General features: G+C 37.8%; 1 protein-coding gene across 2 annotated transcripts in view; it reads left to right on the top strand.

Annotated features, from left to right (window-relative positions):
- PLD5 (phospholipase D family member 5) overlaps positions 1-24604 on the top strand; it is a 176360-nt gene that overhangs the window by 19703 nt on the left and 132053 nt on the right. The window contains exon 1 of one of the 2 annotated variants that reach the window (XM_085055149.1): positions 15541-15829. The exons of the other annotated variant lie outside the window; for it this stretch is intronic. Coding sequence (XP_084911275.1) covers positions 15827-15829 — 3 coding nt within the window. The 5' untranslated portion in view covers positions 15541-15826. Of the gene's footprint in view, positions 1-15540; positions 15830-24604 lie in introns of those variants that run through there. 2 annotated transcript variants of the gene reach the window in all.

Here is a 24604-nt window from a genome sequence, read left to right as displayed (position 1 = left end):
GGTTCTAGTTTTGAAAGGCAATATTAATATGAACAATTCTTAATAACAGCTGCTTCAGAGAACCTTAGCATGATTTAATGCAGGTTCAGATTTCTTTTCTTCAGTTTTCTGGCATACTGATTTAGATATTGTTTCCTTTCAGGAAGGGTGAGACTTTGAGGCATGTGTTACTAGACTTATTTTATTGAACTTGCATTGCTAGTACAAACTCATAGTATTACTTACCAGTCACTTAATTTCCTACATAAAGTGTTTCTTATCTGTCTCCTTTGAGGAGTGCACTTATAAAATGTAGGCACACAGGACACACACACTCCAGTAACTTTTATAGTGTTTATTAGTATTTGCTTACTTTGTGTGGCCATAGCTTCACACAACTAGGAGAGCATATTCTCAAATATTTGGATAAACAGTGCAAGATGTCACTGAACACCACTGATAGGTCTGTCTCCATTGTCTTTACATCTTCTTCTCTTCAGACATTTGTAAATACTGATGAACTCCCTTAACCATCTTCTTCATGGCCCTTTGCTTGACTCTCTACAGCAGCCCCATATTTCTGTTGTACAAAATACACACAGGGAGCCCAGGACTGAACACAGCACTGCAGCTGTGACCTCATCAGAGCTGAGCAGAGGGGCAAAGATCACCTCTTGACCTGCTGGCAATGTTCCTTCTGATGTAGTCCAGGATACTGTTGGTCGTGTTTGCCACAAGGGCATATTGCTGGTTCGTGCTGCCCTTGGTGTCTACCAGCATCCCCAGGGCCTCTTCTGCAAAGCTGCTTTCCAGCTGACTGCTCCCAGTGCTACTGATACATGTACTGCTGGGGCTTTCCCTCTTCGGGTGCAGGAATTTCCATTTCCTTTTGTTGAACCTCATGAGGTTCCTGTTGACCCATTTCTCCAGGCTGTCAATGTTCCTCTGGATGGCAGCACAACCCTCAGGCATATCAGCCACTCCTCCCTGTTCTGTATCATCTGCAGACTTGCTGAGGGCATATTGTAACCCATTATGCAGACCACCACCCTCTGGGCCTGGCCCTTCAGCCAGTTTTCAGTCCACCTCACTGTCTGCTCACCCAGCCCATCTTTCACCAGATTCCCTGTGAGGATCTTACAGGAGGCTGTGAAAGATCAAGTACCAAACCATGTTTATTCTTGAACGAATGGATACAATGGAAACAAATTACCAGCTCATTTCATTTTTCTCAAGTCATTGGAGTAATTTAAACCAACAGGTGTTCTTTGAGATAGATACTAAAATATTTAGTTACATTTATCTGTAACTTTATAAAATACATTTTTTTCATTGAGTTGTAAGCTACATGTGCAAACTGTGGCACAGAAACATATTAACTATGAAGCTGTTGCACTGATAAAAGATCACTTAACAAAAATACATTTAATAAGTATATTTTCTGAGAAAATAAAGATAATGTATATACTTTCTGTCAACTTTTACAATCGTGTATGTTTTATAATTGGGTTGCTGGAAGCATGCCCATAAAGTATGTCCCTCTTTTAAGTAAATCATAAAAAACAAGACTGAAAGGAAGATTGAGTCACATAGTCAATGCTTATGCCTCTGGACTGCCTTAGGTATGACTAAGTGTAATACTGAATGATGGATGAAACTATATTTTAACCATCAGGTTAAAGACTTAATCATCAGATTAAAGACTTAATCATCAGGTTAAAGACTTAAAATAATGGTTTCTTGTAAGAAAATGTTTAGAACTTAGTATTCTTGCATTTTTGACAGAGTTATGACCAATGTATCTAATCTTTTTCATTACAGTTTATATAAAAATGGTGAAATTATGTTCTTTGCTTACAAAATTACTAAGTCCCTGTGGGTTATAATACATATATTATTTTTTATGTTTGGTTTTACCATTTTATCTTGAAATAAGCTAAAGATCTTGAGTTCAAAGAAACTGCTGCCTCTTACACGCAAATGTAGCCTGCAGTATAATTGTATTAGGATTTTGAAATAAAGCAGGTGTGCAAATTGTTTCTCAGGAAATAAAGTAAACTCATTCTTATTGTTAATGTGTTTTTCTGTTACCTTGCCTTATATTGCAGTCTGCCTGCACCTGCTTATTTCTCTAGGATATGATCCAAAGCCATTGAAAACTCTGCTAATTCCAATGAACTTCGGGATCAAGGCCTTAAAATTCTCAATTTTAAACTCTGCGGGAAGATGTGTTGATGGCTTATGTAGTGCTGATTACTATGAAGCTCTTGTCTTGAGGGCTTTAGGCTGTGTTTCGTTTTTAAGATTATATTCAGCACAGATACTGACTTGGTCTTTAGTTTGTCGTACTTTGAAATAGAGTCCTTTTCTTTATAGGTGTGTTGTATTACAATTAGTGATGGGGCTTTGGGAGTGGTGTGGTTTTTTTTGCATTTTCTCATTTGTTTGTTTGTTTTCTTTTTATTTGAACATGAATGAGTAACCCTGTGGTTAAAGTATACCTTTTCCCCCTCTATTAAAAGGCAAAACTTTATAATAACAGAAAGCTGTGTTTTATGTAAGGCTGGAAACCAGAGACCTGACAAGAAAACATTATCTTTTTTCATAAAAATGAATGTTATCTTTTTTTTAAATTAAAAAAAAAAAACAAAGTTGCAAGGAGGCCATATAGTTCTAAGTACTTTTACACTTGTGTGAGTCTGCACACCAAAGCAAGCAAGTACTAGTTTGGGATTTTAAAAAATAAAAAAAAAAGACAACAAGATTACCTCTCCTGCCTTCCTAACATCTGTTTTAAGCTTGTCAGGTGAGTTATAATCTGTTTGCATTCTGCACTGTTTGCCATCTGGAGCCCCAGTGTTTCCAGTTCCTACAGTGGAAGTACTGCAGAATAGGGAGTCATTGTGCAGTAGGTGAGGGACAGTAAAAATCAGGCTGTATTCAAAGATCCTTTGCGATGGCTGCATTCCTATTCTTCAGAGAGATAATTCTGTTTATTCAGTTTTTCAGGAAATCTGAGTCATTGGGTCAACATTTTTTAGTAAGATGGAAGTTGAAAAAGCAACTTGGTAAAAATGTGTTGTTATCCATCCACAATTGTAGTTTTTGTCTAAGTAGGATAAGGTAGAGAATAGGTAAAAATGTATGAGTACAGTAATTCAAAGAATGATTGACTGTCTTGGGTTACAGACTGCAACAAATATGCTGTGCTTACAAGGTGTGTCAGACAACACCTATTTTGTGTTCATTCTTGTCAAACTTCTATTACAGAAAGGTTGGGTTTTCACTTTTGCTGCTACTCCATTTTTGTTTTCCCTTAAGAATAGTGATTTGTTTTACACCTCTGCAAGCGCTTACGCAGGTTAAAAGAAAAAACAGCCATTCTTGTCTCATTTGGTAATTTCATCAGACTACTCCAGGTTACAGGCTGTTTTATTCTTTCCCCTTTTTTCAGGCTACAGTTTTACTCTTTTTTAAAAATGTATGTTTGAGATAGTTGTGTCTAATACAGAGTCTGACAGTCTTGTACATTGCTACAGATTCGTCCATGTTGTGGTAGATGTCCGAAGGATAATGTTACAAATATATGCAGAAAAGTATAAAAACTATGCCTTCGTTTTGGATAGAAGGAGAATCTGAACATTTTCAGATGATTCACTTTATCTTCACAGTAAGAAAAGCCTCTTGGCTCAAGAGACTGTAATAGCCATTTTATATAATATTCAGTATGTATTCAGTGGTTGGAAAATGTGAAGTATACAATTGAGGCATTTGGCTATTCTGGTGAAGATCTTTGTGGTTTTTAATCAACTGCAAAAGTTGTTTTGGTTCAAACTGAGGAATAAACCTGTATTGAACACACTCCAGATTTGAAGACATGTAGGCATCTATCATTAATTTTGCAGTTCTGATAGCAGTGCAGATGGAAGGACTAGGCTCTGGCATTATCTTTTGAATACATTCAGAGATTTGGACTGGCTTCACAGATCATAAGGATAAAGCTGGACAGGTTCCAGGCTCACTGTGTGACACAGTCTTAATTTATGAACATATGTAACCTACCCCACAGATACTAAATTGTGTGAAAGCCTATAGAGAAAGTTGGAGGTCACCTTTATTTTTTAACAGGATATTGTATAATAATGTGGATTAGTATTCTGTACTGAGATTAGAGCCTTTTTTGCAGTATGCTGTGCAAATGCAGCAAGAGGTCTCATCATGAAGGCTGAGGAGGTAAAATAAAGGCAGAGAATAGCAATTTGTCTCAGTTTGTTGATTTTGGATTTAAATTAGTTCTCCAACTCCTAGATTAATGTCCTACCCACTATATTTCACTTTTGGGCTTGTCTTTTGTTATTACAAGTGTCTGTAAGATGAGGCATGCTGCCCTAGGTTTTCATCCAGCCCTGGCACTTGCACAGACTGTGTCTACAGTCACAAATAGTACACAGAAATATAAGCAGATCTTTAAAGCAAATGTATTTGTTGCTAAGGCTGAGTCCATGCTGTATGTGCTTGGGAGATTTAAACAGAAGTCTTTAACTGGCTCTTTTCCATTTCCATTGATTGAACACCTAATAGAAGTTTTTGAGTATTCATTGCACTTCTGAAATGCACATGTAGGTTTAATGCAGGTTTCACTCTGTGAAACAAAGTGAAGTGGGGATTATGGTGGCTGTCCCAGGAGACTGTTGTAGAAGGAGGTAGTACCTGCATGATAGCAAATCCAGGTGTATTGCCTCCCTGTCATGAGTACAGGTGACTGCTAGCTGCTACATTTTGCAACTATTATATGTGCCAGTAACTGTTGGTTTATTAATGAGAAAAGATTAACAGGGTCTCCCACCAACGTTCTCTTCAAAGTTAAGTCCATATTCCAGGCTTGGTTGCTTCAGGTGATAGATGAATCTGTATTGTGAGCCTGACCCTGTGCTAGTGAACATGGACTTGTTGAATTTCTCCGTGGTGTAGATGAGTGCATTGCACCATTCCCTCACCAGAGATCCATCCAGTGCTGCATCTTGGGATTCCAAGCATCAGAAGAGACATGTGATTTTTTATAACTTGAGGATTTTTTTTCCTGAATATTAATAAATATTTACCTGCCTTGATAAGCATTGTTCCCTGCTTCTTGGAATCCAGTGCAAGACAAGGATAGTTGCGAGACTTGTGTATTACAAAAGTACATTCTTGAAGCCATCTAAAATTGTAATTAAGGTACACCCATCATTTAGCCAAAAAATAAACTGTTCAGGAAAACAAAGTAGGTTTTGCATTTGCATAATGTATCTTACAATTTCAGTTCATCGGATTGAAACTCCGGTCCTTGGGTTGGGGAGAAACTGGTTTTGGTTTTTTTCCACTGAAATATATTCAGTTTTCTTCTTAAATCAGGATGAAGTTCTCTGGAGATTCTCCTGTGTTCAGAGGGCTCAATAAAGTCTTGAAAACAGCCTGCTGAGAATTGTTCAGAAGAGATTTCCAAGGAGAGTATGTCCAAGTATAGCTTTCTTTTCAGTGAGACTGGTTTTCATGAAATAATGAACTGCCTTGTTTTAAGAGAAAGATGGAGACAGACTATAAAAGTGGTTTAAACAATTTCCTTCAGATATTAAGAGAACAGAATATAATCCAAATGTAATTAATTTAATTGTAAAGACATAGCAAAGAAAAGATTCAAATATTTATATCTGTGGGAAGAAATTTGTAACTCAGATTAGTCTGTGGTTTTTTAATAGTTCCTGTAAACTATGTGAACATGCTGTGGCTTTGTCTACAATTAGTGGTCAAATTATTTATAGCAGATTCAAGGCTGATACTGTCTTAAGGAAATGTATATATATACAGGAAGCTTTATTTTGTTGGGTACAGAAATGTTACTTGCAATTCTTGTAAATAATGAAAATAGTTACATTTTCCTCTCTCTCACCCCCCAAAGACTTTACAAGATAGGAGGTATTTTTAATATAATATATAATATATAATATATAATATATAATATATAATATATAATATATAATATATAATATATAATATATAATATATTTATATGTATTAAAATATATATCTATAAATCTTACAGAGGATTTAAATTGATTTAAAAATTAAATCTGAGCATTGGATCTTTCTAGTTCTTTATTCAAGAAGGTGCATTTTGAGACAGGCTTCTCTCTGCTGTAAAGCAATGTGTGCAGAACCAGGAGCAAAGTGGAGGTGTTTCCAACCATGGTATTGCTATTCAGATGTCTGACTTACAGATTCTTCAACCACTTATGTGAGGTATTTGAGTCTCTTCCTACTGAACCTTATCCAGTAGAGGCTGAAAATATTACAACACTAAACAAATGTAATGTGGAGAGCACTCCTAGATTCTACTTTTGCTCTTTAGAATGCTGTTAAATTTAATCGTTATAGTTTCTGCATGTCATCACGGCAGAATCTTCCAATACTTGATCTGTTTTTCATTTCCAACAAATATTCTGGTTTAAGGATTATTTGTGATACTTATTTCACATATGGGGGAAAATTGTTTACTTTTCCCAGCTCCAGTCAAAAACTTTTGATCTGACAAAAATAAGCATTAACATGGCTATATATTTGCTATGTAATAGTTTGCAAATAGTTCTTTGTGTTCAGATGTGATTTTCCTTTCCCTGCATTTTGAAATACAGTAATTCTTAACGGTGTTAAACAGCCTCTTCAGGAATGCACTAGATGTGTAGGTAATCTAAATGTGTAAGTCAGCAGTGGAAAACAGTAGTGCTGTGATTTAGTTTTAAAATTTCAGAGGCGAGTTGGTGTTGCAGAGTTTTGTGCATCACCTGGGAAAGCAGTTTATTAGTGTTTTGCAGGTAAGGAAATAGCATCAAGGCTTCTTTAATGGCGGGGGGTGTGTGTATGTAGTGGTTTTTGTGTTCTGAAGAGACATTTCCCAAAAGAGGGGAGAGAGAGACAAAGGCATTATTCTACAATGTGTGGCATTTTCTCTCTATATTTTTCAGTCCTTAGTCTTTCAAAAGTGATCTTTGTTTTCCCAGCAGGTCACTCTCAATCTCACCAATGCCATATTTTTCAGTTGTGTAAAAAGTTGGAACACAGCAACAAGTGAAACACAGCTGAAACTACTGAGATTGTATATGCACTACAGCAGCAAAGAATTTGGCCAGGATGAATACCTAGGCCTTAATTACCTCTGGATGCCTTAAAATCTTCAGGTGATTAAGCTATTAATGAACTTAAGCTCTGCGTTCAGTTCAGCTTGACTGGTAATAAGTTCATTAAGTTACTCATTACCTGACATTAAGTTTCTGAACAGTAGCTGTCAAGTACACTGCAAAAATGTGGGTATTTATTTAAATTACTATAAATGCATATTATGCCTTTCTTCCTCTGCCAGTGCAGTATAATGAATGTATGCACCATGCACAGTATATGCTTGTTTTGTCTCATGCTTCACCGTTTTTAACTGTTTTAAATGTTTTTAACTTTGCTACTCTACCACTATTTCACTGTCCAGTCACTTCCTTCTAGCCTGAAAAACACGGTCTTACAAGCAGTGATCACCTTTCATCTGGAATATGTGTTCAGAGAAGTGAAGCAGCCTTGATTTTGGTTCTGGGTTTTTGCTGCCTTATTGATCCCTTTTCTTTCTCACATTCCTAACTACAGCTCTTATGTCATCCTTCCAGCTGACTCCAGACAATCACTAGAAACATTTCATTTGAGAAGCAAGCAATGCTTTGGTGGCAAAGAGCAGGGCTGAGAATGTTCATGTGTGAAGTTATGTCTGATTCAGTAATTCATTTCTCCATAGAGTCTTCTGAGTTAACATCAACTCCATCTGTGGTGGCTTCAGGCAGCTTGCAACATTCTCATGTTAAGACCTGTCTAACATGAAGCTGTCCATGTTATCCAGATTGCTCTCTTTTTCAGCAGTCAACTGACAGTCAACTTTCTTGTAAAATAATTGTACTGTGTCTAGCAGGGATGTAGTTAATTTTTTTCACAGTACTGTGTGGTACTGTGTTTTGGATACATGGCTAAAACAATGTTGATAAAGCACTTATTGGCTGTTGTTTAACAGTGCTTGCACAGCATAAAGGTATTTGTTTCTCCCTTGCCCCTCAAAATGAGGAGGAAGGTAGGTGGGAAGGAGTTTGGGATGGGATATAGCTATGACTGCTTACTTGGCAATAAAAACTGGAGGCAGAGGAAGGAGGGTGCTAGGGGTGTGTGTCTTTCATGGTGGTCGGTGCTTGAAGGGTATCCACACTTGTGGGAGGTAGTGAGTGATTTCCTTTGAGCCACTTGCTGGTTTGGAGGCAGTGTGTCCCCTCTTTCTTTCCACCTGTTGAGCTGTCCTTATTTGATCCACAAGTTTCCTTGTTTTGTTCTACCTTTTCTCCCCTGTGTGCTACTGACGGGGAAGTGAGTGAGCAGCGGTGTGGGTGTTGATCTGACCAGGGTCATCTCCCCCCAGCAGTTTATGTAAGCATAAGCCATTTGCAGACCTTTGGTTGGAGCAATGTTGCTCCCCAGGCGCCTGTTTTGTGTGCCTGTTAGGTCAAGAGTAGCTGTGTAACAGCAGATTGTCACTGTGATTTGCGTGTGTTTTTACTTCAGAGCTCTTGGCCATTGGACTGGCAGTTCTGTGCATCAGTCTCCAGAGTGAGATAACCTGTTCTTTCTCAGCAACTTCTTTTGTTTTAAAAACATGGATTCCCAAGCTTATTGTAAGACTCTTGACTTCACTTTTTCATAGGTAGGAGCCTCTTACCACTCAGGACATGGAATACTCCATCTTGTGATCCTTTGTGAAATGGATGAATTTTAAGATTGGTACAATGCATGAAGGACTTGATCTGTTGATCTCACTGTATTTGGCCTTAATTAGTTGAGGGTAAAGCCACAACTGCACTGTTACTCTGTCTTTGAAGGAAACAGTCCATCCCTTAAATCAGTTTTCTCCTTTTTGCAACATGGATAATATTTTGGTTAAAGAATTTAGTTCAGAAACTTGGGCACATTTTTTAGAAGCTGTTTAAAGACCTTTCCACTAAAATCAGCTCTTCCCTATTCTTCTTCCTTGTATTCTTAGCACAAGTGGGCCAGATTGTCATCCGCTGCTATGATCAGTTTTTCAAATGATCTGTCATTCCCAGAGATTGTTTCTGTTTATCTGTCTGACCACTTGCTGTGTTTTTTCACAAAATCCTATCAGGTAAGGGGGATATTGAGCTTGCATATGTCTTTCAGCACTGTGCAGGTCCATTTTTTGCTCAGCCTGTGCTGGAGATGCATATTGTGTACACCTACACTTCTCAAGTTTTCACAAATCTGTAGCAGTCATTTGCCTGCTTGATTTCTTGCTCATGACTCTTCATTTTTGAAGTGGGTTTAATCAGCACCACCTGCTTCATAGTGTCTGGTACCTGAACAAGTGCTGGTGCTGTTTCAATACTTTTCATTTCTTTCTCAACATTGGTATCTTCCCTGAGAACAAGCAGTGGAGACTCATATGTTGATTTTTAAAGTAGGTTATATCTGTCATTGAGCTTTTTACACTGGAGTAGTTCAGCACTCCCCTGGCCCTGTTGCTTGGGATTGTGCCACCATATCTGACAGGCACTGTGTCACGCAGGAACATGAGCCTTAGACCAGTGAGCCTTGGATCCAATGCATTTGTTAGCATTTTCTTGTCTGTATGGCTTTGCAGTAGTACTCTGCAGTGCCTCTGTATTTCATCTTGAGTTTTCCAGATCCACCCATCTCTAGCATGTGTGTTGAGGGCAGTTTTGGAGGGGCGTCATGGTCAAAAAAGTCCAACAGATGTAGGCCACCTTTATCTTTAATAATGCTGAGGTCACACAAACCCTTGAAAGTCTCCTTGGGGGCCACTTCTTCTCTCCACTTTTGTGTTTGACTATTTTCAACTTAGTGGTAGCACCTTTGATCTTTCTGCTGTTTCTTTCCACTTCTGTTTGCAACTGGCATTAGGCAGAGTATTGCGGCAGAATGAAATGTCTTTCATAAAGCAGCAAAATTACATTAAGCATAATTTCACATGGAAACAAAAGGTAGTCACATCAACACAGCTAATGTTGTTACACAGGAGGCCAAATACTAATTGGCTATTTTTAGCGTACGCATTACGTGGGCTCTTTCCATGAAAGCGCTGCCCTATGAAGGGCTGGACAGCGCGAATTGCGCTCGTTCTGCTCAGGCTGATGGAGTCAATCGCAGCGCTGAGCTTGGCTCCTCTGCGGCTCTGCGCGCCCGCGGTGCTGCAGCGCCCCCCGGCGGCCAAGGGGCGAGGCGCCGCCAGAGCCGCTGCTCGGCTTGCCGCGCGGAACAGCGGCGAGTCACTGCGGGATGCGCTGTCCTGGCAGCCCTGCTTCCCACTGACCCGAACACAGCGTGTACTGGTAGTACTGATCGCACTCTCGGTGTTTAACAAGGCTGTGTCCCATCTTCACTAATCATGAGGAGAAGTAATATTTTTCGTTTTCTTTTGCCTGAAAGAACAGGATCGGTTTGTTTTCTTTTTTTTGTTTTGGTTTTTTTTTTTTTTTTGGAACATCTCTTGAGTTAATTTGTGATGGAAGATTGCTGCAAACTTGCAAAATAGTGATATCTGATTAGTGCTCAAAATATGATAAACCCTAAACTTCTTTAAACGGGACTCCTTTAACATCTGCCTTTTGCTTTAGAATATGACCACCGTGTGTGCCAACATCAGTGTTTAGATCAAGAAATGCTGTGCTGCTCTGAGTAGTTTGGCTGCAGGCTGCATAGAAACAGTGGCATCGTCTCTGTTGACATTGATGTCAGGAAGTGGAAACTGCCCACCCACCCTCTCAGAGCAGCTCCGCATCTCGCTCCTGTGCCACATCGCCCCCAGCCATCTCCCCGGAGTGCTGAAGCAGCTCTTACAACCCACCTGGCTGCTCCAAGTGGAGGAGTGGTGAAAGACAGTCTCCGTGCTGCGTTCTCGGGACCTGTGCAGAGGCAGGGTCTATTAACTCTATATTCCTTTATGAGGTTTTGAGGGCAAGGATTCATGTGCATATGAGAGAGAGAGAGATTCATCTCCATTTAGAAGCTGGTACCTGTCTGTGCTGTCTAGACAATACAGTGGCCTGAATCTATGCATAGCTTGAGCTGGGGTGGTTTGGTGTGACCCCCTTGGAACAGTGGTTGGCAGAAACAGAGAATGTAGCTGTTGTTTCTCAGCCCTTGGAGATTTTCTTTGCTGCTGAATCACTGTCAAAATAGGAAGCGTTGTTCCAGGCAGCTGGACTCTGGGAGGCAGCACTCATATGTTTTTTCAGCTGCATCTGATAGTTAAGGAGGCTTTATATTCTCTCTCTCTCTTTCTTTCTGTTTTTTTTTATGCAATGGACTTGCTTTTGTGACTGTTCTTACCTTTAACTCACACTTTCAGCTCTTCACAAAATACAGTGAAAATATTTCTTTGAAACTTGTAAGCAATGTTTGTGCTTGATGGCAGTGAAACCCCATTATCCTCTGTGTATTGATACTGCCCATTTAAGTAGCTGACACCTGCTCCAGTTACAGCCTGTGAGCTGGCACATCAGTTTTGGGCAGGGTAATGCTAAACATCCAGGGCCATGTTTCGCTCTTTGACCACTGCTTGAGTGGAGTTTTAATTGGTAAGTAGCCTCTTCTATTCTGTAGATGCTGTACCAGTTTCATAGGATCTGAATGTTCTTCTGCTGATTTGAAATTACATTCCTACTGTGTGAGGTCCAAATCTCTACAAGCAGGATTTTGCATAAAAGTTTTCCTTCCTGCAAGGCTAGTAGAACATCTTAATCCTCTTTCTGCTTCAGAACATTATTTTATGTATTTGAGGCTGTGCTTTTGTAAGTCCTCTTGAAGAACAGGATTTTACTACTGAAAGTTTTGTTGACATTAATAGATAAATTGTGAGCGTGTGATTTCACGATGTAACTTATATCCGAGATTTTGGAAAACCTTCTTGCAAGGTGAAACACTGCTGTGTTTGTGGAAGAGTAACAAACTAGGCTGGGATATCAATCTTTGATTTTTGGTGGTGTTGGTTTTTTTTTGTGCTAGCTATTTATTTGTAGATCCAGCAAGTCTTGAAGATGGACGAGACTGAGACACTGTGAAGTTCTGCACCTCTCTTTCTGCACTCCTCACCCCAGCTCTCTTCTTCCCCCTTTCTGCATTTTCTCTCTTTCTTTCCTGCAATTTATTTTTTCCTGCAAATTCTGTCACTTTTCTGTGTTGCTAATGAAACTGATGAACAATGAAGGGCCAATACTGGCATTTATACTTTGGTCATTTGGCTTTGGAGTTCGTATTCTAGTTAGATTTTTGAAGGAATGGAGAACTTTTTATATTTCTTGGCATGTGTTCAGTAGACTTTTATAGCCTGTAGAATTACAGCATTTTACCAAATTCTACTCAGAGTGCACTTTGGACTTATTTATTCATAGCAAAAAAATTAAAGTCTTTTATTGGTAAATTTCATGTTTTGTCTAGGTGTCTTTAAGGTTTTGTATCTGTTTTGGTTTGCTGGCTTTTAGAATTCCTGCAGATGTATGTAATCTTGTTTATCTTCATTCTGTGATGTCAAATAATTTTGCTTGGTTTTGCCTTATTACTTATCAAGCTGTGGTTTATTTTTATCTGTTTAAAACAATTTGTTAATAGATACTGTCATAATTTTTTACAGCTTATGGGGAGAGAAGGTGCTTCATAATGCTAGAACACAGCTTCATAATTTGGACAGATTTACAGAGTGCCCCAAGAGAGCCATAACTGCATGTGTCTGAGGCTTTGTGGCATCTCAAGCAAATCCAAAATGCCTCAACAATTCTGTATTTAAATTTGTTAGGATTTTTCATGGTTACATGTTGAAAAGAACACGTGTGAAATAACTTGTATTGCCAGATATAATCTATTTTCGTCACAAAAGATAGATTACTTTTAATCCAACTTCAGTTTTTTCAGCTTCATTAGCATTCTTTGATCATATAGAGCATTCAAGGGCATCTTTATGTCACTGCTTAAGAAAAACTAAATAAGTGTTTAAATTATGTGGTCTGCTGACTACATTTCTACAGGGGCCCAAGGAATGTTGTATTGATATTTGGGCTTGAATTTTGGAGATGCATGTTTTAATTGTGGGAAGACCATGTGGGAAGACCAAAATTAATTCTGAAATTTGCATGTATTCAATAATTTAATTACTTTTCAATCAAAAAAATGTAAGTATTCTGGCTTTGCTGACTGAAAGGCAGAGTTGAAAATTGTTTGTATGTATGCATAGGGCCATACTACCTGTCCCATTCACGTTTTGTGTCGAAACATGCAGGAGCAAGACTTGGCTGCATGTCTTCATATTTGGTGTCTGATCACTATGGCATCAGATATGTTTGTGAGTTTAAGGGTTTCATGAATTTCAAGGAATACAGGAAAGGTTTGTGTAGGGTAGTAAAATGCCTGGAAACTTTCTGATGGAAAAGTTTTTATTTCTAAAAAGAGCAAGACCTCTGTAGCCTGATTGATTGCAAATTGTTTCACAGAATTCTCTGTTGGGTCTCAAGTGGTATTACAAGTGGAACCTCTCTGATAGGAGTCCACTTAGCAGTCTGAATAATACAATTGTGTGAGTTGTTTATGGTCACTGTCAGAGTCCTGGTGAGGCACTGGGCACTTCCCAATCAATGCATCTTCTGTTCCTTCAGTGCTGCTGATGTTGCTCAAGAAAAAGGATCTGTAGGCATCTTTCTGGTCAAACAATGAAACCAGTGCTGTCTACTGGTTTTCTCTGTCCTGTAAGATATCTTATATACTGTTGCCCATTTTTCTTCCTGAAATTTTTTCTCTCTTTGTTTTGTAGAACCTGGTTTGCTTATTTTTAACCCTTCTACCTTCTTAATCAGCCTTTCAGTTCCTCTTTCCACTCCATCTTGCACTTTTTCTTAGGGGTTGAACTGTGGTCCTTTTATTTACATCAAACAATCTCATCTGCAAATACAAGTCAAATTTATCTTTGCCATGATGGCTTGCAAATGGATTTCTTTAGTTTTGGCTGAAGAAGAAGGGTCTGGAATAAAGAGCTCTTCTTGTGGCTATTCAGCTAGATGTCAACAGCTCAACATGGCTAAAACAGGCCTCCTGCAGACTTCCCTCCTGCTGCTTCCTTGTCACTCTGGAAAACAACCTAACATTGACATGGTGTTCATAACATGTATCATTTATTACTTTGTTCTTTCTCTAAGTTCAGAAACAACATTGCTGGTATTACTGGTGATCAAATCTTACTATTTAATGTAGTTTCTTAAAGTAAGTTCATTACTGTTTCCACAAACATTCAAAATTTCCATCTGGCTCTTCTTCACCTATTAAACAGGTTTGCCAATTAGTCCAACATCCTTTTCCTTTTATTCTTCAGGTCAGTCCTGCGCTCTTATACCCATTCAGATTCCATGAAAATCATTATTGAATTCTGTTGCAAACAGAAGAAAGCTACAAGCATCTCTTCTGAATTTATTTTGCCTCCTTGCACAGAACATGGTCTTCACTTTTCTAGACATGTATAAACTCTCAGTTGTTGCAGAAGCATTGCTCCATCCTATTTCATTATTCATTATAATGCCAGGCTCAGTTCTACACTCTTAGTACAATAATATTCTTTCTTCTTGAGAGCATCTCTGAAGTAGTCTCCATAGCCTCTTGATAACTCTTTCTTTAAAACTCCTTTATTTTGAGGCCCAAAAGGCCTAGAAATTATTCTAAGTTAAATATTTAATTTATTCTAATTATTGTTACATTATCCAGCATTTATATGATGTGGTTCCTTTTGCGTCCTCTTTGTCACCTTTTACTGTGTTATTTGATAGCAAAATACTCCATGGAGTCAGGACTGTCGGTTAGCTTTTGGGTTTGTGGGGTTTTTTGTTTGCTTGCTTGCTTTTTGTTTTGTTTGGGGGGTTTTGTTTTGTTGTGTTTTATCACACCAAGCACAGCGGCATCCTGGGCTATCATTGGGAACATTAAGATGGTTACAATATTAACTAAGTAATTAATTACAGTTGTAACATTGCAGGGAAATTTGCTGTGTGAAATTTGTTCTTGAGAGGGGTGGTACTAGGAGTGCCAGTTGATCATTTCATCCCTTTGGAACTTACCACCTTGTCTTCACTAGGGAAAAAAAGTGTTATAAAAAATCAAAAAGGAAAAGCCAACAAAGAGCAACCACATTGCAAATAAAAGATGCTCTTAGCTAATCTGAAGGGGCATTTGGCTGCCTCACAAAAACACTGTGTATTTTGGCAGTTAGGAGCTTTGGCTTAGGAAGATCCATGTTTGGAATAACAGGGTGTGTTGCAAGTCAAAATTCAGGTATCTTGGCTGAGATGTATGCGTAATCTGGCATGATGCCTTTCTGCACTGTGCCTAGCTATAGCAAATGCCAAAGTCCCCTGTGAACAATATATGAATCTCATTCTGGGGAAAAAAAAAAAAAAGAGGAGGAGGGAAGAGGGAGCCAAGATTTATTTTAACATTTAGTGGATATAAAAAACAAGTATCAAGAAGCAAAACATTTCCACCAAGCATTCACTGTGGAAATCCTGCAACTCCTTGTTGCAAACCTCTTTATCACTTGGATTGGCTGATTTCCAGAGCATCAAGGCTAGGAATTGAGGGACTGAAATATAATCAGTGGTGATACATTTTAACCACATAAAACATTCTCTGCTTCCAAAGCCTCCAGTGTCTCTAGTAAGCAGTGCAACAGCAACAGCTCCTTGCTGCTGAACTCCAGAGACGGGGAAAATACTGGATCAGGATGGTAAGAAGCTCTTTGCTTTTCACCAGATCTAGGTTATTACTCTGTAAAGAATGTTTAAAAGATTATGAAATGAGTAGAGATCAGTATTTAGAACAAAACAGCATGTAAGATACAGAGGAATTATCAACGTTTTTCTGCAAGAGAAGAGCAATGCAAGTTGGTGACAAATATATCGGGCACTGAACATGTTGTGCAGCTTATATAAAATCTTTTAAAGCTGGGAAACATTGCTGACTAGAATTTGATGTAAATTGTAAGTCTGTCCACTTAGTTTATTTCAGAAGGACAGCTGTATGGGCTTTTAAAATGATTTTGGATTAATAATCACTGACTCAGACTTCATACATAAAAATATAAATAAACATATGCCAATCACTTATGCAGGCTGTGTGTTTATATGGTTTCTTTTGTTGATATTTTGGGGTTTTGTTTATTAGAAAGAAGCAGATCTGCTCAGAACATGCCTTTGACTTTTAGGGAGCTGTGAAGTTTTTATTTTTCTTGGTTTTCAGTCCATGAAGACCTGTTAATCACATTGTTTCTCTAGTGTAATTATTTGATGGGAAAAATAACCAGGGAAACTTTTTGGAATAGTGATTTTATTATTTGTACCAATTTAAATATTCTGATCTAAGTATTAAAACAGTTGAAGTAGAATATAAAACACATATAAATGTGGGATCTGAATATAGTGTAAATTGATACCTGTGTTATTAGTGGTTAAAAAATGCCTGATCATACAGCAGAAATATGCATATTAGCATTTTTTTACGTATTAAAGAATCGGAGGGAGGAAACGTATCTTGGGAGTGTTTACTTGCAAGACTCATTGTCTAGACTGTTTTGTTGGGGTTTTTTTAGGGGGTGGGGGGGCTGATTGAAATAAGCATCAAGCCAAATCTCCTGTATGGGAACTCAGCCGTTCATTTTAAGTGCATACTAAGTCCAGGAATTTATTGATTAGGAGATTACAGTACATCAGGGTGAAAGGAAAACAAATTACTAAATAAGTCTGAAGAGCACTGAAATACATTTATTTGACAGTCCAGCTTGATGTATAGGGAATTTCTCTCTTTGTGGTTCAAATGGAAGAGCAGATTTTCAACAGAGCAACTACGAGAGTTTGAAAAGTGTACAGCAAATGTGAAATAATGTTTGATATGGTATTTTTTATCATTGTATATTTGTTCTTTCTCAGCAGTACAAAAAATTAAAAACCCTAAAACTATCACTAAATGCTTTCTGATCTTTTCCTTTTCTAAGTGGTTTCACTGAATGGCAAGAAATAGAATCATGTAGTCAATCATGTTATCATAGCCTATATATTTCACATTACATATTGTGCTTTGATGTGTTAAAGATTTATGTTTTTCCTCCTTGGTACGCAGAATAGATTGCAAAATCAATAACTGAATGGCAACCAGGCTGTAAGGTTCTTGGAAGGATGTTTAGTATGAATCTAAACATGGTGGTTGTTGTTATTATTATTAATATTATTATTGCTATTTTCTTGACAAAAATCCTGTGTTGAGTATCCATTAAACAGTACTGTTGTACTGAAGAGACTTAAATATATTGTTTCTTGTCAGAGAATACTATGCCCATAGTTTGTATTATCCTGCATCTAAATTTTTGTACAGGAAGATATTGGTGGTAGGAGATCTGACTGCTTTTCCCTCTTGTGATCACAGAATGTAATTAATACCAAATGATGTTACATATATTTCCACATTTGTGATTCTCTAGTTCCTACCTAAGTCAAATACAGATATGCTTCTGTAGCAGTGACTTAATAAAAACATTTCCTTGTAGAAAAATAGCATTCATGTACTGACACATACTTGCTGTTGATAAAGTTTTAGCCAAAGTAAACTTACATTGTGTCTTGCTTGACATGGATTAGTTTGATAAGTAAAGCAGTGAGTTCACAAGGGATCTATTTCTTTTAATTTGGATTGCCTGGGCAAGGATCTTGCATGAGTTATGGAAGGGAAAAAAAAAAAAAGAAGAAAAGAAACATCCACCACACACAACCCCCAAAGATGTACTCTTAATAATAATCAGCAGATTAGTCCAGAGGGAACAGCCTCTCACATAAAAATTTTAAATTATGTGATTTCTTGTAGAATGTAAATAGTAAATGGTCTTAAAGAAGCCCAAATTGCAAGCTGTCAAGTGCATTAGATATCAGGTTTGATTACTCAAAGTGTTTTTTCTAGTAAGTGTAAGGAACAAAAGTAAAATTATAAATAATTTACCGGCTTTACCAGAAAAACTGAAAAGTTGTAGACATTACTATTACGGTCCTAAATTCTAATAAAGTGTAATTAGTGCAAGAGATGTGCTTGGTATGGCAAAGTTAATTTGAAGTGTCTTCCTAGTGCAGAATTTTAAAAAGCATATTCAACAATTGGATGTATGATTCATCCAGATGAATTTAGGCTAAATATTTTTTTAGTTTCCGTGACTAAATTGAAGTCTGATAATCCGCCTGAAAATGTAATCCTTTTTTAAAGAGGTATATTTATAAATATGTAAGCTATGGAGTTTGTATGTAATATAAAACATGTTTAGGGAAAGGAAATATAGATTTGCATCTGCTATGAAGTTGATTCAAGACTTAATAATATTCTCAGGTTTTGCTGGTTTAGCTTTGTTATTCTGCCAATTCTCAGGTTTTGCTGGTTTTTGCTTTGTTATTCTGCCAATTTTCTGATAAAAAAATAAGAGTTTGTTTATTCAGAAGTACTCATACTGGTAGTAGTCAGAAGGAATCTGCTGCAGTATAGCTTTTGTGCATGTGTTTAGTACTAACTTATATGTCCCAACTAACTTTTGGCACAGTTTGGTTCAGGTGGAAAACTGTCTCAGGCTGTTTACCACACCAGCAAGTCTGGCACTATTCTAGAGAGAAATACACTCTTGTATGCTCCATAAATATTGTTTGTGAAGGGTGAAAATTACCACTTTGAATTTCAATTAAAATGTAATGCTGAAATATCTCCAGCTCTATATTAGCTTTTACTTGTAATGAAATAAATTTCTGTTTTAAAATCTCAGCATCAATGTTTATGGAGCCTGAATACTTTCAGTGAACAAAATATGACAGCATGCAAAGTTTATGCAAGAAGCATAGTTTTTTGGTGGTGGGGGATTATGTTTCTAAGCCATTTTCCTTTTGATTCTACAGTCAGCTTGCTATGTGGATCAGGTTTTGCTCACTGAAATCCATCTTTAAAGCCGTGCCATTACACTGGTAGTATAACTTAAAATGAGTCGCTCTCAGGAAGTTATAAATTATTTGCTGAGTTCTACATAATGTATTAGCATGCCTGCTGCATCTGTGTTCAAGACAGGGTTTTATTCTTCAGCCATGGGATATATGAAGAAACTATTATAAAGGGATGCTTTGAGCATTAGTCTGTCCTTTTGGCTTTTATCCTGTCATGCCATCAGAAATGAAGTTGATGAAAATGAAGGCAGGGGATAAGGTCAGTCTGGTCACTAGATGAAATAATTGATGGGAACAGCTTCCAGAGGAATGCAGGTTTAGTGAGAAGGTGGCTGGATAATACATATTTTTCTGCATCTGGTTAATGTTTGTATCATGGCATTTGCAGTGTTTTGAAATATCAGGACAAAATCGTGTTTCCCATATATCTTAGGACTCTCGTAGCAGTGTGGTATTTTGCCACACGTAATTCTTCTTGTATTTCAGGACTGTACTGAAAACAATTAAGGTTGAGACTTACTGTGGACCTTTTATATAAAAGATGTCTACAGAAGACAAAAGGGTACTGACAACTTTATACCCACTTGATAATGTGCAGATACAAGGAGAGCAAGTTACGCAGCTGTGTGCTGAAGGATGTTTCCAGTGCTTGCATAAGGGGTGCGCTCTGACCGGAGCTGAGGGTGGGTAATATGTAGTGGTGGTAGACATGGTGCAGTTTGGGTAGATTTTCTGCTTGCTTCACTACACAGAGTGGTAGCTGTGAGAAGCTACCATTCCTAAAGGAATTCTCTAGACCTTGCACTTGAGTTTTTAGTCTGCTCTAAATCTGTTGTTATGCATATTTCATTTAAATGTTTTCCAACGTTGCGGTGTTACCTGGGGATACGTAGTCCATAGTCACTATATCTTTTGAAAATGAAGTTTCAACTTGGAGGCAAGAGCTGTCTACTCCCCTGGCACTGTGTCGCGTGTCCACTTCCCCTCACCAATATACATCATGGGTGTATGACTAGAGCTTTTAGATCCATGAACATCTGGGGAACCCAGACAGAAGAAGGTTTGTAATCAGCACAGCAGAAGGTTTGTAATCTCTGATGTCGATCCTTATTCAGTTGAAGACAGTAGATAAATTGAGTGGTGAAACCCTCAGTACTTGTGACTCCATTTCTATGGTAGGGTGGTTTTGTTAATAGTCATGGCTATAACTCCACAGTGCTAACCTTTTGAATAGCTTGGAGACTTGGAGACCTTGTGCTGCACTCTTTTTTCCCCTTATGTGATGTGGGTCTCATGACATGGTTTTTATACGATGATTCTCCCTGTCACAGGAGACAGGAGGTGGTCCATGTGTGTCAGGCTACCAGGCTAGAGGCTTCTGATTTTTTTTGTTCCTGTGACTGGACAGACACATATTCTGTAACAGGGAGAACTCTGTCTTAGACATACGATGGGTATTTATTCAGTGATGACTGAGACTCAATATTCATTTGGAAGAAATGGCAAGAAACAGGGATGTTATAAGACTACACCTATGATTTAGCTTTTTTCCCTGTCAATACTCGCTTTTAGTATTTTTTGTTGTGGTCCTTCCTTTTCAGAAAGGAAAAATCTGTCTAATGTGGTGGAGATTTTGTCAGCACTAATTCTAGAAATAAAGTTTTGGAAAAGCATATGCTTGATTTGGGACAAACATGCTGTCTGGGCCATTTGGTCTTAAGTAACTAAAGAGCTACTGCAGACCTCTGTATCATTCAGGTAAGAATGATCTTCCAATGACTCAAACTGGCCTACAAAATTTATGTCAGAAAAATAGATGTTTCTCATATATATTTTTCTTTTCATTGAAGAACTAGAAGGGACTAATTTTAGAGAGTGCTTGATAACTTTATAAAAGGTCTTTTAAGTTAATTAAACTTTTAGATTCTTTTCTGACTAAACTTGTATGCACTGATGTTAATTTTCTTATTTTTTTCTTTGTATGATTGTCAAAAGTATTAGGCATGTTAAAAAAAAAAACCACTTTTTTTTTGTCCGACTCCTCATTCCACTATTACAGAGGATTGATCACAAAATCAGCACTTGCATCTAATAATTCTTCTACTGTGGCACAGGTGGCCAGAAAATTGGTTTCCTTGTACCTGCAAAGCATGACAAAGTGAGTTCTATGTGAAGGATGAATCAACACACTAGGGATCTTTTAGGCAGAATATATTAAGGTCTCTACTAGCATTTATTTGTGGCAGAGATTATAATGAAATGATGCTTGTAGCTGGTTGTTCCCTCTTTGTGCACTTGGATTGCTCATGGGCTGCATTTCCTCTGCCCCTCAGTGCTGGTGTGGTCCTGTAGTCAGCAAGTGATGGGAGTTCCCTCATCTCCATCTGTGCCCTGTGTACACCTTCTGTTGTCAAGGTCATTCATGTGTTCACCTTCCAAAGCCAACTGCTTAGCTTGGTCTTCTAGGAAGTTGCAGAAGAGCTTGAAAGATTGAGTCCCAAAAGAGTTTTCTAAAGTCTTGGTGATCCTGGTGGATTTGATGGGTTTGGAATTGACAGGTAGTTGCCACGTTGCTAGGTTCTGAGAAAGAAGGCAATCATAATTTTGGGTTTAAGTGTGTTAGAACAAAACAAAAAATACTAGGAAACTGTTATTATGGATATAGTTTTGTATGGATTGAGATGAGAACACAACTTCTAAGGTGGCAGCAGTTCATTCCTTTGGTGCTCACAATAACAGCATTTGTTGTGTGCCATTGCACAAATGCATTGCTTGTTCTTTCCTTTTGAAGAAAATAAAAAACAAACACCTCCACTAGTTTAATATTTAAACCTTTAATATATGTGTATTTAGGTATTTTACTTTGTACATGGAGCAGTTCCGCAGTCTAATAAGACACATTCATTTAGAGTTACTTGCTTGGGTAAAAAAAAACAGATTTAAGAGTGTACCAGCATAAACATGAACCTTTCTACTGCATCAATTTCAGGATTCCTTGAGGTTAAGGCAAATCCAAGCAATCTAACTGAATAAAACAGTTTTGATGCAGTGCATCATAACATATAACATGCACTTTACAAACTGTTACAATATTAAAAAATTTTATATGACTTTGTGAAACATTAATTTTTTTTAGTAGTTTTTGGGTTGTCAGCATATCACAGGTCCCCAAAATGCTACACCTCTTTCATAACTTTACCAGTGGAGTTAGCTTCACTGTTGATAAGAGTCTCTTTTTAGTAAAAGGAAATATAGTAAAAATATTTGTGGAAGAATCTGAAGGATGAATAGAGGTTAAAATACTTTTAATTCATGTTGGTGTAGAGTGACCTTAATAGTCTTGCCAGTTGTATCAGCCTCACAGATTTTCTAGTGCAGGTTCATGGAAGTCGTGCATTTGCTGTGGATCATTTTAATGCTCCAATATAACATTTGCTCTGATCTGTATCAGTGGGGGTAGGGAAGCACATAAAATATATGCTTCCAGTCAGTGATGAGAGAGTAGGAGGCTTTTTCATGAACAATATAATTAAATGCATGCATGTAAAAGATACCTGCAAGATGCTGCTTGAGAAAGTACTTCATAGCAATAGATAATTATAGGTAAAAAATTACTTCTCTGGAATGATAGTGCATAATATTAATCTACCAGTGGTATAAAGGTTCTAAGTAGTTTGTTTCCCATCTGTAACTCAGCATTTTTTTTCTAATAATCTTTGTCTTCAGAAAAAAATTTTTGATCATAATTTTTGTTGGACATATTACACTGGAATTTTAATATAGGCCACTGTTGTAAACAGTGTTTCATAGCTTAAAAATTACTTGCTCTTGCAGAGGTATGAGAACTATGAAAGTTTTCCAAAGCCATAGGTTTTCTTGTCTATTTAATATAATTTTATTATGTGCATAATTGCCCCTGCTGCGGATCATACCCGTGTTTGTTTAAAGGTGTCCAGAAGAGGTGATGATATTAATTCACCTGCTGCTAAATACTCTCCTACTTAGAAAGTAACCCAGCAGTGACTCAGACATCAGAAATGAAAACAGAGCCAGTTGCTTAGGGCTAAATCTCACAAGTGCTTACTGCTGGGTATGGTGTGTTGAGAATTTTCTGGGATTAATCGCATCCTAAGCAGACAAAAAAAAAGGTGTTCCAGTTCCTCCTCGTCCCCACTACTGCTTCATTTTCTGTGGGAAGAAAAAGGCTTCAGTGGATTTTGTGTAAGCTGTCTCCAAACAAAGCTGTAGGCAGTGTATGTGGTAATGTTTGTTTGTAAGGATGGACAGCTTAAATGCACCTGGAAACTCTTGGTCAAAAATGCATGTTGTGGGCTATGCTTCAAGTGTTGCCCAAAGAAATCTCTGGCATGAGGAGCTGGAGTCTCCTGAGGATGCTCTGTGATGCACTGACCCTCAGCTGGGAGCCCTGCTGGGATATCAGGGGCCAAGGCTGGCACTCAGTGCCCTGACCCTGCCTGAGCCCATGGCTGGGGAGTCTTCTGCTTCACTAAGAGTTTGCTGTGTAGCATTTTGGTTCTAGGCCAGGTTGAAGAATTGCTGTGGAAAGTATATGGTGAACAATAATTGGCGCAGCAGTTTGCCTTTGGGGAAGGTTCACTGAAGCTATCAGTAAGTGCTATTATTTAAAAAACATAAGGCAGTTCAATCCATGTCACGGTAACTGAAAAATGGGAGTCACCCATTGTTCTCTGTATTAGACAGGCCTTTTTCAGTTTGTTTTACTGTAAACTTCACTACTAAGTAAGAATTAGGATGGGATATAGCAATTGCCTGAACCATACTAAGACCTTACGGTAACAGAAAGATGTTGCATTCAGTCAGCATTAATTTCAAAGAGAAATCCTGACCAAAGCCATGAAGCTGGGGTTTTTTCAGGTATAAGAGGTTTCAAAACCTAAACCTATGTAACTGTCTCACCTTAAAAAAGTCAGTGCTGTTGGTTTTAATGGTCAGAGTGAGACCCATGGCTGAATATGGCAAACTTGGAGAATCTCTTTTATTTTCAGTAGTGACATGTATATTTTCTCCTCAGACTATGTTGTGTAAATGCATACGTATTTTTTTAAAACAAAAGCACAATTTCTGAATGGACAGTGTACTCTAAGGAAATAGATGCAACACAGAGAAGACCATGCCTAGCTTAAGATTTTTACTACCATTAAGGCCTGACACTCACTAGGCTGCAGTGAGAAGCATATTACTTTTTGTGTTATAAACACCCTTCTATGTTAAATTCTAAAATAGTTGTTTCCCGGAGGAGGTTTGGAATAGAAACTGATGTACCTGATAGTTAATTAAAATTCAGTGTTGTTTGTTCTTGCTTAAATTAGTGGAAAAAAATCTTTCAGGAAACACCACAGAGAATAACATTCTGAGGAATTCAAATTATTTTGAAAGATGAGAATTCCCATGACTCAATTCTTCAAAGAGTTGGAACCTAATTCAAATGCTTCTTTGCCACCTGTCACTTTTTTTTTTTTCATTTTTAGAATGTGTATTTTCTCTCATAAATAAAAGGAAGG

The sequence above is a fragment of the Lichenostomus cassidix genome, chromosome 3, assembly GCF_008360975.1.
Source record: "Lichenostomus cassidix isolate B80296 chromosome 3, HeHo_3.0, whole genome shotgun sequence".
NCBI classification, from domain to species: Eukaryota; Metazoa; Chordata; class Aves; order Passeriformes; family Meliphagidae; genus Lichenostomus; species Lichenostomus cassidix.
This window is presented reverse-complemented; position numbering and strand designations above follow the sequence as displayed.